This window comes from Rhincodon typus, chromosome 30 (genome assembly GCF_021869965.1).
Source record: "Rhincodon typus isolate 14 chromosome 30, sRhiTyp1.1, whole genome shotgun sequence".
NCBI classification, from domain to species: Eukaryota; Metazoa; Chordata; class Chondrichthyes; order Orectolobiformes; family Rhincodontidae; genus Rhincodon; species Rhincodon typus.
Genome location: NC_063361.1, coordinates 17,003,932 through 17,018,670, shown reverse-complemented (window position 1 = coordinate 17,018,670; position 14,739 = coordinate 17,003,932). Strand labels below are relative to the sequence as shown.

General features: G+C 38.4%; 1 protein-coding gene across 3 annotated transcripts; it reads left to right on the top strand.

Moving 5' to 3' along the window:
• Positions 1-569: 569 nt before the first annotated feature.
• si:ch211-131k2.2 lies at positions 570-11,786 on the top strand. Of its 3 annotated transcripts, none has more exons than XM_048614761.1 (6): positions 570-624; positions 788-948; positions 2,462-2,564; positions 3,895-3,927; positions 9,217-9,270; positions 10,894-11,786. In XM_048614761.1, the coding sequence occupies exons 2-6, from the start codon at positions 829-831 to the stop codon at positions 10,944-10,946; spliced, it is 363 nt and encodes a 120-aa protein (XP_048470718.1). In that variant the 5' UTR covers positions 570-624; positions 788-828; the 3' UTR covers positions 10,947-11,786. The 3 variants fall into 3 exon arrangements, with proteins under 3 accessions (XP_048470718.1, XP_048470717.1, XP_048470719.1); XM_048614760.1 differs by having other exon boundaries at positions 575-624; positions 712-948; XM_048614762.1 differs by having other exon boundaries at positions 609-661.
• Positions 11,787-14,739: the final 2,953 nt, after the last annotated feature.

Genomic DNA, 14,739 nt, shown 5'->3' with positions numbered 1-14,739 from the left:
CTCAGACTCCAGCATCTGTAGTTCCTACTATCTCTTGAGGTGGGGGGGTGTTGTGGCCGTCGAAGGGGTGTTGGGGTGAGGTGTTGCGGGGGGGGGGGGGGGGGGGGGAGGGGGGTTGTGGTGAGGGATTTGGGGCGCGTGTGTGCGTGGGGAGAGTTGGGGTGGGAGGAGTATTGGGGTGGGGGTTGTTGTAGCTGTGGGAGGGGAGTTGCTGGGGGAGATTTGGGGTGGGGGTGTGTTGTTGGGGGGTTAGTTTTGGATTGGGGTGTGTGTGTAGTTGTGGTTTGGGGGGGTTCGGGGAGAAACTGCAGCTCAGTCTGTTTCCGATTGAGCTCCTGTTGCGATCAGGGCTCTGTTAGTGCTGTGTAGGTGAATAGGGTTGAAGCTGGGTAAAGGCCAGGGAAGGGTGAGGGGGGCTGCGGACCCACTCCTGATCAGACACTTCCCCCGGAGACGTGCTCCCCCCACCTCCTCCTGAAATAAATGGGATTTGAAGACGACAAGCGGGTGATTCATTCGTATTAAATGACAGGAGGAGGGGCTTTAGCCTCACGCTGAGATCTATTATAAAGGAGTCCCGGGCGCTCTGTGAAAAACCAAAGAGCTGAGAGAAACTCACCAAAGGTTGTGAAACTAACTTTGAGTTCTATTCTCTGAGACAGTAAGGAATCTGCTCGGTTGCAGACTCACCTCTTTATTTCTTTTGCCTAGATTCTAGCTTTTCTGCTCGTTTTAAGGACACATTGATGCCATAGAAGTTACATTGTTTCCCTTCCACTACAACTAGGAAGCCGAAATCCGAGAGATTGTCCACTCCAAGCCTGGACAATGGACTGCCTTAAACTGCTCCTTCTCCTGAGCCTAGTCTTCGCACATATTTACTGCGATGAAGACCCGTCACCGACACTAGAAAAGGACTCGTGGAACATTGACAGCGAGAACTGGCAGGTAATTCGGCCCCTTTTTTAACATACTGTTAGCAGCGTGTCTTCCTTTTTGTTGCTGGCGCCTCCCGGCTTCAGATAGGAGCCGTGCCACCGACCGAAGAACTAGTGAAAAGAGGGAAAGCCCTGGCTGGACCTGCGGCAGGAATGTCTCTGCCTCGTTTAGAATGAGTTCGGGGAATGGGGGGACCGGGGGAGGGGGAAGATGACAGGAGACTGAGTGAAGTGTGAATTGAAGGGGTTTGTGCGTCCTGTTTCATCCGGAGTGTAGAATCCCAATCTCCAGCTCTCCCATTCTGTCCCTCAAAGAGCTTCCACTAAAGAATGAGGATCCCAGATCGCAGACAGCTCCAGCCGGTCACAGTTCAAGCTTCCCCAGCTTGTTCATTCTGAATATCCTCAGAGAGCTTCCTTTTCCCTGTTCGAGAGATCCTGCAGGTCTGATAGCAGCAGTGGACGGCACGGTTAACCCTTGTGCACAACTTGCAGTCACTGCACCTGACATTTTCACTCTTTCTCTATACACAGATGTTGCGTTTCCCAAGCAGTTTCTACTTATGTTTCAGGTCTCCAGACTCCGCAGTTCTTTGTTTTGTTCTTTCCTTGTTTGCATGTTAAATATTGTCTGTCACGTTTGTGTACAGTCGGAGTATTTGAAGGACCGCTCAGTAATTGTCCAAAATTGAAGGCTTGGGGGTCGTTTTCGCCCGTTTTTTAACCGGATCTATATCTCCACCCACATACACACACACACCAGTGTGGACATTTTTGCAATAAACGCGGCTAGTGGCTTTCAAAATCAAATCCAGCATCGCCTTTGCTCCCAACTTGTCAGTCACTTCCCATTCCGTTTCAAATCTCCCCGGACAAAGCAGGACCAAGTCAGCGGTTTCTCTTGGTGATTTGGTGAGTTCAGTGACAAACCTACATAGTTTCGATAGAAAGGCACCTGTCATGAAATACTTCGAAAGAGAGAAGAGAAATAGGGAAATGATTAGAGAAAAGCACAAAGTTTATCAGTATTAAGTGCTGTCGCCCAGGGTCCACTCACATATCTAATATCTAATGTTGGTATGGTTACCCAACCATGTGAGACCGGTTTGGATCCATTCAGGGTTCCTATCCATCTCTCTCTCCAGCCCATTTTCCTTCCTGTTGTAGCACCTTTCTTCTTCGATAACTTCAATTAGTTTCCTTTCTTTGCATTAGCGGTGGCTGAAAGCTTTACCTATCAAATAGACTAACACTACATTTTAATCATTAATTCTCTATCGAAATGATGCAAGACAATGAAAATGTTTCATTTCATAAATATAACCTGTTTATGTTTTTCACATTCCTGATTCACTAACTATTCAATTGCCAAATCCATCAGATTTTTGCTTGCTTCCATCAAACCATTCCCTCCTCCACTGCTCTCAAGTGTTCATGCAAATGAAAGGTGACAAGAGAAGTCTCTATTTAAAATATTGGGGAGGGAGGAAAATAACGTTTACCTTCTTTCTTTCTATCTTTAGGATGATTTACCAGAAGACAATAAAATCATGCAACAGTTTGCTCGCCTGGTAAAAAGAGCGAAATTTGATAAGTTCTACGGTTTAATGGGGAAACGTGCTTCGGGTAAGAGAGCATATCTGTTTGACTGAGTGTAGTTCTGTCTTTTTTTTTAAAAAGTCACTTTATTCACCATAGATGCTATGTTTCCCCGTTCTTTAAGTAACTGTATCTGTCATCATGTAATTGCATATTCATCCATAAGGCATTATAACTATACGTATAATTATAACTATAACCCACTGGTGAGAGAAATGCACCTTGGAATATTGTTTCCAGTCTCCAGATTGTATCTTCAGTAGTGCATATTTTTGTCTTTGAGCAAGAGACAATGAAATCTGCTTTTCAAAATGAATGGAATCTTTACAATATCTGTTCAATATACTCCAGCTTTTAGAATAAAAATTGAGAAGTCTCTATAGCTTAGCCACCAGTATCTAAAGTCTCAGAACATTTTTGATATATCCATTTAACTTCTCTTGTATACATGTTGTTCTTGCTTATTAGTTTTTATTGCAACTTCATTTAACTGACAAGTAATGCCATATAGCTGTCTTACTGCAGAGTATAGCCTTCTTAAGATTTGTTGGTGACATTAAATCAATCACAGCATTAATATATTTCTTTAAAATTTGGTTGATTTCACTTGGGGTTTGTGCATTTAGATCAATAATAATCGTGTTGGCTTCAAGCTGAGGTCAGATCCTGGTTTTGACTCTGCATAATCATTGCCAAAGATCATGCCTAAACTCTTTAATATTTATATTTGATTTACATTGTAACATTGTGTCAAGAAAACTTGATTTCAAAACTATTTTCTAAGAGTCTTCCTAATTCATGCACAGTTAAATGTCCTACACTGACAGCAATTAAATTAACTTTCTTCCATTGTGTCTCATGGAGGTTTAATCTCTCTCCCTCCAATGTACTTTTACTCAGAAAATAATGGGTTTTAGTGATAAATATGTATTGATTCTTATTTACAATGCTTAAGAGATTAATAGGAAGGAGGATGGGGAAAATATAAGCTAGCATATCAGTTGTACACTTTGTGTACCTGACTTCGTATTTGGTCCAGGAAGGTCTTGGGTACAATTCCACATCCAAGGTCCTAAAGTTTTTTTTTTAAAGAGATGTCAATGTAAAACATGCATGAGGATGAGTGTTTGTTTGAGTCTTTGATTTGATTATCTTCATTGCTGAACAGTCCGCAGACACTGTTCAAGCTCGTGCCTGATGAATGAATACACGGATGAGTGACCAGAAGTCAACCAGAACCTATGAAACGCTCATCCTATCATATAAAATGTTGACAGAGAGAGGGAAAGAATGATAAACAATTAAAATTGTTACTCCTTTTGTTTCTTTCTGCTGATCATTCATTCTTACTTTACAGGTCCAACACAAGCAGGTATCGTTGGCCGTAAAAGTAAGTCTATCAAGGGCTCACGTTCATGAGTCTTTGTTCCTTCATTAAAAGGCTGTCAGTAGGAATTGCTAATTACCATATTGGCTGAACATATTTCTAGATAGGCAAATTGTTAATAATCAATCATTTCCAGCCTGGAATAGGAAGAAATGGTTAATAGAAGAAAAATACTGCAGGTGTGGAAATAAAAAGAAAAATGCAGTATCTATAGAGAGAGAAACAAAACACTTTGAGTTGTCTATTACTCTTTCAGAATTGATCTGGTGAACGGGTTAGATCTTACAAACCAGAGAAACTTGACACAAATTTAAATCAGATCATTTCAAATTGAATACAGAAACAATTGCTTCATGTGTTCTAAGTGCTGTATGTCATTTGCATATGTGCCACTTCATGTTTGAGATCTACAGGTACCTGCACATTACTCAACAATATCCTCTTTTAAACTATTGATTTCTGCTCTTGTGTATTCAATTCATTCTACTTCTTGCATTTTAGAAAAGTGTAGTTCAGTAGCTGCTTTGTAGGGTTGGAGGAGTTTGCAGAAATAGAAAGGGGAATTGTAGGGAATTAAATGTGATAATCAAACATGTAAATCAGGCATTGACTCCAAAATCCCAAATGTACATGAGTGAAGTGAGGTTTGATGGGCAAGTGTAAATTGGCGTAGGATAGGATCAGAGAAATAGAGTTCTGTATGATTTAAAGTTTACAGAAGGCTAAGGACTGGAAGTTTAAAAATGGCCATCTTCAAGGAAACAAGAAGGATGAGGGTCTTAGTGGCAATTTTTGTGATGGAGATGATAGGGATTGGGAAGCTAAGTTCCAATTTAAGTAGGAAATTGTGACTTATTCAACACTAGATGTTAGAATGGTTGCCAAGTGGTAGTGGAGAGGTCAGAAGAAGCATCAACAGCATATACACATCTGATTTCACCAGGGGACTGCAAATAGGTAAGAGAGTAAAAAGGAATGCAGGATGGATCATTGAAGAATTCTAGAGATATTAGGGTGAGACAGAAAGATAAGCCAATGCTGGAAATATTCTGGCTATAAACACATTGAAACTATCCAGTGAAGGCAGTTCACTCACTGAACAATGAAGAGAGGTGTTAAAGGAGAAGGATGTGGATTTGGTCAATCACATCAAATATTTCAGAAGCTCAAGGGCACAAGTTGAATAATGAACCATAGTTACAGTAATAAAATATCCACGACTTTTGTTAGAGCAATTTAACTGTTGTGATTGGGGTGGAAACCTGATTGAGAGATTCAAACTGGGACAGGCATGGATCTTAGAGTTAGCTTTCGAAAGATAAAGTAAGATTGAGGGGTGGTTTGCAAAAAATGTTTATTTTGAGCAGGGGAGGGGATAATGGGGGTTTTGAAAGTACAGTAGATTGTACTCGAGAAGGAACCATTCACTAATCATATATAAAAGAAGTTCACAAAAATTTTACATAGCATGTTTAATACTATTTTTAATTTTGGATTCAAATTTTCTGAATTGAACTAAATAGAATTTTGAGCATAATATTAGCAAAATGAATAGTTTTTGCGTTTGTGCCTAGTATAAGTAAGACACAATCAATTTGTATGCAAAATGTCTTCAGTGTGGTTTTGTAAAATGTCTCTAGAATATCCTCACCGTACCAGTGGGGCTTATTCACTTTCACACATTGTATCAATGCAGATTCCTTGAGCAAGATTGCAGAACTAAGTTACATTTTAATTTAGCTTTGCATAGATTACTAACACACAATGTAACTTGAGTTGAAGAATCCCAATCTGATTTTTCTGGAAACTATTAATAATTCTTCAAAAGAAAGAGAAAATCTTTTATCGGGACTAGGTTTAGACCTAGTTGATGTACATGTGGTATCCAAATCTATTATTGAGAGCTTACTTTACACCATTATCACCACAAACACTAACAGAGATTTTGTTAACATAAAAAGCAATTATTCAGCAACAATCTGCTGCTTGTGACTATCAGAAGAAAAACAATGGAGTAGATCTGAGGTAAAGGGAACAAGTAGAGTCTCAGAACTGTACTGCTCAGAATAAGGTCATTAAACCCATCAGGACTGCACAATGTTAAGAATTATCGACTTAGTTCAATTTCATGTTCTTTTATATTATGCAAAACACATTTCTTTTTAAATTCTTTCTTTTCCATTCCAGATATTCCATGTCTTACCCACCACTGGCTTTAAGAAATCTCCTAAATCACCATCTGGGTTTCTTTTGATATTAAATTCTGCTATTAGATTCTGAATCACTAACCTGCAAAAGGCTTTTCTCACTAATTTGATCAAAACCCTCATAGCACCTTCCCTGCTGTAATGAAAACAGCCCAGGTTTTGGTATTCTGTCTTAACTAAAAAATCCTTTCATATCATCTCAGTAATCTTCTCTGCATAACCTCCATGACTTTTTGCATCCATCCTAAAGTAACCCTTGCAATACCAAACAGAATATTCAAACCACAGCCTTGTCAATGATTTGTACAGTTTTCAACATTGTCTTTGCATTTGTGCTCTGTGCCCCTATGATAAAGCTTAGGATTCTATGATTCTCTTAAAAGAGAAATTTTACTAACTTGTCATAGATTTTCAAGATCTGTATGTAATAAAATAACTATTAACAGTTGAGGTAGTTGTTAACAATATAGTGCCATAATTAATCCACTCAGCTATAAATTCCTGGCAATATCATTTATATTGGAATTGTTACTAGCCCGTATTAATATATTTAATTTTTAACCATGTCAACCTTAAAAAACCCTTGGCCTGAAACTCTCCATTTATAAGCACTGGAGAAACTCAACAGGTCTAGCAGCTGAGTTACTCCAGCACTTTTTGGTTTTATTAAAATATCTAGCATCAGTCTTTTGTTTTTTGATCCATTTACTTTATTTCAGTTTACCAAATGCACACTAAAGCTAATATTGGAAAGGACTTCAGTGGGTGTTGGTGCCGATGACTCTCAAACAGCAAGCTCTATACAGTTAGTGTTCAGCTCAGGGTAAACCTGACAGATTTAATAAGGTTTCCCACCACAGCACCTTTGAAAAAGCATCTTGATGATGAATGACTTGTCTTTGTATTTAAAACAAAGAACAAATAGATTGTTCACTTCTCCTGATTATAAATGTAAACTGCATATTTGATACAGATCTAAGCAATTTGATACGCACTGTAAGAGCAAACTAATGGTCACTAAATAAGGTCCATGATGAAGTGAGTACAACAGACTGACCTACATTTTGTAACAATTTAAGCAAATACTCAATGTACAGAAATTTATTGAAAGCTACTTGTATTTTGTGTGGTACGGTGGCAGAACATGTAGAATTGTGATGGGAATGACATGCAATGGGAATAACAAGAGAAAGGTCACATCTGTGCTTTCTAGCCTGCTGAATGCCTGATTTTTAATAGAGGAAATATCAGTGATTCCAGTTTGGCCTCAAATCTGTTGATCTTTTAAATAACAAACATCTTTGGCAGAAAGATGTCCTTTCTTTGGCATGTGCAACCAAGGTTTGAATCCAGTCTGAATTCAAAGGCTGATCCTTGCTGCGAACTAAGGATCTCAATTGAAATGTGATCAAACAGTTTTGATTGTTTTCACATCTTTAGTCACACTGCCCACAATTCAGCATTAATTGATGATCACACTCAGAAAATTATTGGGACATAAATGCAGACTACTGGGGAGGCAAGGGCTACAAAATGCACTTTTCTTCCATGTATTTTCAACCTGGATCACTTGATGCTTGAAATGGGAATATGTCTTGGACCTAGCACTGATGTATTATGAGTCTATCACTGAGTGATGTTATGGTCAGTCCTGTTATGTGCAGCATTTGTGCATGCAACAGGTTTCCACTGCAATTCAAACATAAGGATTTCTTAGTAAAAGTATTAATTATCAGAGTATTTGCAGGCTTATAATAGTGTTAAACAAATAGTAGCATTCATTAAAATGTATTAGTATAAATCTTGTGTTTCAAATATCATAAACTGGATGAACTGGGAGTATAAAGTTGAGGCATAAATGTGAGTACACTATATATAATGTAATACATCAGGAAACAGTGCGAGCATACTTTTTATGGCACTTATTTTTTTACAACACTGCGACTGCCAACAGTCCTCCCTGTGGGGATGTCTTGCAAGAGTACATGTGGTACTGCCCTCTTGAGGTGCTAAGATACACCTAAAGAATTGTTATTGCCCATACGCCTCTGGAGGAACAGTGGTAGGGCAGCAATATAAATGTAGAATAGCTAGCTTCCCATGCTGGCCAGTGGTGCAGTTCTCTCAAAGCCATCACAGCTGTTTCCTGAGTATCAAGAAAAATCCAGTTGACATAATATGCAGCACATTTGGAGTTATTTTGATATTACAGAGGCTGTGGCATTCCCTCTTGCAGGGTAAAGTCTTAACAGCAACTGGAGCTAACCTCCCATAACCAAACATGTTGTGCTTGGAGCACTCTAGTTAGATAACAGCAACATTGTCTCTCCCCTCTTTCTCCTTAAATAAGCGCAATGATAATTTATGCCCCAAAGCGCTCAAGGGCTTAATTGCAAACAGGCATAATTAAAAATTCATCTGAAGCAAATGTTCCAAAAGGCAGTAAGTAGTTATCAATCACTTGTTACTAACTAATGCATGACATGCATAATTTGATTGCTAGTTCCCTCTCTTTCCCAAAAGACCTAATGTGCATTTCCTCTTGCATTTAACTATTTATTAGCTCTGTTTTTGAGACTAGGCTCCCAGTAAACAACAACGACATCCTTTTATTATAAAGTAGTCCACCCAATAATAGTCCTGTAAATTGTAAATTATAAATTTATTTTAAATACAACATTAGCAAAATACTGATGACTATTTGGCCGCCTTTAAAGAGAATGAATTCCAACATAGATTTCAGGATTGGTTTTCTAATTGTTTCACTGCAGCATATAAATTGGTCAGTGATTGTCTGGAGGGCATTTCAGCAATAACAAAAATGAAATGATGTTGTGAAAAATCTTCTGCAATGTCATGTAAGAGTGAAACAGGAATGAAGGATATTCAGGATTTTCTTTTAAAAGGGGCAGCAAATTCAGAAAACATCCCTAAATCAACATCCCAACATTGCTTGACCCAAAATGGAAGTGATACATAATAGTTAGCTCATTTGTAATGTATTCTTCAACTAGTTGAAGCACAAAAGTGTAAATATGTAAAAATGCCTTCAGTTACCATTCTGGACTTCTTTTTTACTATGTAGGACAAAAGGGAGAGATGTTTGTTGGCCTTATGGGACGACGGTCTTCAAGTGCTGGTATGGTATTCATTTCCTGACTTGAGCATGTTTCTCTTTCCTCTTCTCTCATGGTGTTCGTACACACAGCTACAGTCAATCAAATCAACATGAAATGGACATTTTCAGACATGACCTTTTTCTGCAGATTTTTCATCCCCCAAAATTGGTTAACAAACCAGTTTGGGCAAAGATAGTGGAAATGTCATTGGGCTAGTGATCTCGATGCACCCTGCTAATTTTCTGGGGAAATTGGGTTTGAATCCTACCATGGCAGATGTTGAAATTTGAATTCAATAAAATCTGGATTTAAAAGTTAGTCTAATAGTTGACCATACAACGACTGTTTATTCGAAAAATCGATTGGTACACTAACTTCTTTCACAGAAGGCAATCTGCTATCTGCAGCCATGCCTAATTTCCATGCAAGAAGAAGGAAAGATCTGCTTTGTTATTCATTGCAGCATTTTAATGTTTTTTGGTCCATATTGGACCATTTTGGTGGTCCACTTCAGGGAGAAAATTTTCCCATTTTTGCAGTGATCATCAGGACTGCATTCCCCAAATTCAGGTAAAGACAAAGAGGTGGACAGCATAGTCCTCTTTAGTTTGTGCCCCACAAGTGCTTTAACCGAGAAAAATTCAGCTTGCCCTCCCTACAAGCCCTTGCCTCTTTCCATTTCTTTCACCAGCCACTGATGCAGCCTCAATGAATGAGATTACCACTCATTCCACAATGTAACTCTGCTACTTTGATAGCACCAATCACAAACTAGGTCAAAACAATCCCAACTAAATTTGCATACAAAACTTCAGAGCTGCCAAACTCAAGAGAATTAATAAAAGGAGTATTTGTTCAATTTGATTCCGAAAAGAAGTTTCATTGAGGATGCTCCCTATTACTGGTGATATAGAAAGGACGGACTTCAGTAATGTAACACACAGACCAGGAAATGTTAAAGATTGCATATACCAGAGTCAGTTGTAAGTAAACCATCCTATACTGAATATTAATTGTGAAGCTCCTGCTTCTACATCAGTACTATCCTATTTGTAACATTACACTTTCCCAGACCTCAGTGTTACATTGCTGTTCATTGCTATGTGGGCCTTTACCAATTAGGAGCTACATTGACCATGGTTGAGACAGTGGGAATCTATATGGTTTGGACTTGAGGCCAGTAACCAGAGATGACAGGCCAATAGTCCCAATTCCAATTCGCCAGCAGTGAATGGTAGAGAAAAGCAATGGACTGTCCACACACTTGATGGACATCTCTGTTTCAATGGGTATGTCTAAAGTTAGCTTCAGTACCTTTGCAAATATCATTGACCCTTTTCAAAAACAAAATCACTTCAGATGTTACGATACAGTTCTGGAACAGGTAGGATTTGAACCCAAGTCTTCTGGCCCAGAGGTATGGGCACAACCACTGCACCACAAACAGCTTTGATCAATTCCGTTAGTTGAACAAAAATGGCATGGATGCAAGCTGTGACATTGAGGGGGTAGACAAGGAGAACAAAAGGAAGGACAGTTTTAGATATTTTTATTTGTGAGCAAAATCATCCAATTTTATCTGATTCTGCATAGGATGCAGAGAAGGCATCTGATATATTGAATCTCTTGTCTTTTTTTTCCAGAGGCACCTCCAGAATGGGAAAGAATTCAGTACTATGGACGAAGGCGCAAATAAGTAGTACAAGTGTAAAACCATCTGAATGTTCTCTGCACCGTTCCATCAGGAATGGGATTTTTGGCTAAATTACCTGTAACTCAATTTGTGCTTAGTTTACCAACCATAAACACTGACGTAAAACCTCCACTTCAAACAAATCTTAAATAATTTGTCAAAGCTGTTCAGTATTTTAACCTGTTCCTGTGAAACTTTCAGCAAGAATTCACAATGACATAAAAAATCTAAATCAAAGTGACTACCAATAGCATAATCTATAATGCCTCATCATACATTGGTATGATGTTCATGTAAAAATAGAATTGGATAATTTATTTTTGAAATTTGCTTGCATTTTAAAATATTGCAAAGTTATAGTTGTGTACTGCAATGAATTGAAGCTCTATGGTATAAGTGTACTATTAATTTCATTCATTTGGTTTATCTACATTTAGTTAAACTTGTTAAAATAGGAATTTGGTTAAATGCTACATGGTTAAAAACACTGACAATATTTGTACAGTTATCCATAGTTCTCTGCAGATACTAACAGTCACAAGATTGAAAATTCATTGCACAAACATAAAATGTTTTTAAAAATGTATTATTTTAAAACTTATCAAATAGAAGTATATGAAGCATCGATCTTATCATTTACAAGATCCAATTTCATTCAATTGGCTTTTATGTAAAGCAAAGATACATTGGTTCGTTTTTCATGTCAAGTTTTATGGTACATTACCTCCTGATTTTTTTCAAACTGCAGGAAAGGGAAGCAATCATCCACATTATTAAAAACTATTTCTTTCTGTGTCTGATTTCAATTGATGATTAATTATGTCTGTTCTAACGGACCAATAAACAAATAAGCAACTGTAAAGTGTAAACACACTCTATATTGTACTTTTTTAACACAGCCCAAATGCAATTGTGCACAAGCAGTAGACCTGATGAATGTTACAACTGAAAAGCTGTAGTATAATTCAGAAACAGGGTTTGACATTCCTCCATGTTGTACCATTAAAGATACAGCTGTATCCATGCATCATAGCCCAGTGAATATATGCAGCAAGTGGTTGAGCCATACTGACTAGAAAAAATTAACAAAACAAATCCTGTGCTGATTCAGCTCTTCTTGGTAGCATAGGAATTTAAAAAAAACCTTCCCTTAACACACTGTATTCGGGAAAAATCAATTGGCCGGGTCACCAGTCATGAGCCTCAGCTGGGTGTGTTGCAACATCAGGGTGAGCACAGGATTGAGTTTGACTCTCATCAAATGGTCTGTTGTGAATCACTGTAAAGGCTAATCAATGTATAATTACTATGAGACCAGTTATTGACAGGTAAAAAATGCCTGTGGGGAAGGAAATTACCTCAGAATGAGAGAGGACAAAATGGATCAGTGAGAAGTCTGGATTTGGACACCGTGACCAGAATTATCATAAACTTTCATTTAATAGAACTGGAAAATGAAGCATTAAGGACATACAATACATTTAGGAATAAAATAAAAACAAACACATTCTTTTGATCATTGCTATTTATCTTTCACAGACTACTAATGAAGCCAACAAGTGCAAATCTAACAGTGAAAGTTAGTGTCAACCAATACAGATATTGAGCATTGGATCTGGGGCAGTCTCATTGTCTTGACTTAAAGAAAAATTTCATAAAAAGCCCATCAAAAAGAAAAAAACATGAAACAGACAATACAATTGTTCAGATTTGCAAGACTTTGTTCAATTATGCAGCCTGATTGAAGCTAATTTGAGCATTTCAAATTATTGGACTCTTAATCTGGGTATAAATAGGATATCTCTGTGAAAATGCTTGATAAAATATAATTATTACAGATGAGTGTCTTAGAAAACCAGGACAGAAAACTGGGTCAAAGCTGAAAGACACATTGTGTTGCAGCTGTCTGGTTGAATTGTCTAATTCATTATTACAGGATCATGGGTGAAGTTTTGCCAGGGCACCTTGCAGCTGGATGGAGTTAAAAATGCAGATGTTCATGCAAATATCACTGTAGCTTGTTTGTGTGATATGTGATCAAATTAATTAAATGAGACGTGCTATCAGCAGCATTCAATATATAAATTGAAAATGTATTGTTCACACTAGTTGACTGCATCTGACAGACCCCATCAGAGATCACAAAAGACACAAATTTGCTTTACAAGTGCAAATATAAAGCATAGATCTTTAAATTTATTTTGCTAATCAGTTAGATGGCCGTGTAATTATAGATTGAAATTGCTAAAGGTATCAAAGAACAAAGAAAATTACAGCGCAGGAACGGGCCCTTTGGCCCTCCAAGCCTGCACCGACATGCTGCCCGTCACAACTAAAACCCCTTACCTTCCGGGGACCGTATTCCTCTATTCCCATCCTATTCATATATTTGTCAAGAAGCCCTTTAAAAGTCACTATCGTATTTGCTTCCACTACCTTTCCTGGCAGCGAGTTCCAGGCACCCACTACCCTGTGTAAAAAAAACTTGCCTCGTACATCACCTTTAAACCTTGTCCCTCGCACCTGAAGCCTACGGCCCCTGGTAACTGACTCATCCACTCTGGGAAAAATATTCTGACTGTCCAGTCTGTCCATACCCTTTACAATCTTGTAGACCTCTATCAGGTCGCCCCTCAACCTCCATCGTTCCAGAGAGAACAACCCAAGTTTCTCCAACCTCTCCTCATAGCTAATGCCCACCATACCAGGCACCATCCTGGTAAATCCTTTCTGTGCCGTCTCCAAAGCCACCACATCCTTCCGGTAGTGTGGTGACCAGAATTGAACACAATATTCCAAATGTGGCCTAACTAAGGTTCTATAAAGCTGCAACATTACCTGCCATCTTTTAAACTCAATGCCCCGGCCGATGAAGGCAAGCATGCCATATGCCTTGTTGACAACCTTTTCCACCTGCGTTGCCACTTTCAGTGACCTGTGTACCTGTACACCCAGATCCCTCTGCCTATCAGTACTCTTAAGGGTTCTGCCATTTACTGTATATTTTCCATCTGGCTTAGACCTTCCAAAATGCATTACCTGACATTTTTCTGGATTAAACTCCATCTGCCATCTCTCTGCCCAAGTCACCAACTGATCTATATCCTGCTGTATCCTTTGATGGTCCTCATCGCTATTCATGTAGCTTTTCATTCAAACTATAATATAAAGTCCCAATAATGGCTAACCTTCTCTCAAGTGGCCACAATCAGTTATTGTAACTCATGTTTCTGATACAGCTCTTCAGAAACCTAACATCTGTTGTTCTGTGATGCTGAACATTTTGAATTATAGTATCTCAAAATGATAACACTAAAGACAAGATGAGCTGTGCTAAATAGTTTTCCAAATATGAATAGGAATAGGTAGAATTCCTGAAGAAGCGGGTGAATATAACAAGTGTGTAGTTATCTAGTGGTGGACTTGCATACATTGAAGCCATAGGTGTGATGCCTCGTGTGAACTCAGTAATATTAAAGAACAACATTCAAGGTTAGAAATTGTTCTCACTGAATTACTAAGGGTTAGTGAGAAGAGATGGATAAAATCAGGTGGATTCATCAATCCTGAGAGTTGTCTATTGAGCTCAAGTAGAAAATACGCATGTGTGACTATCACGTCAGGACAGAATTGGGCTCAGCTGTGATATGCCATGCTTGAATGATATGCTAAGGCTCACTGGTCAGCTCACACGTTAATAATGGTCATTTAGCCAAAATACAGTAGCATTACTAGAACCTCTAAAGGATACCCTACATGAGTCATTGCTTCCAGAAATTGGGAAAGTAAATTTTTT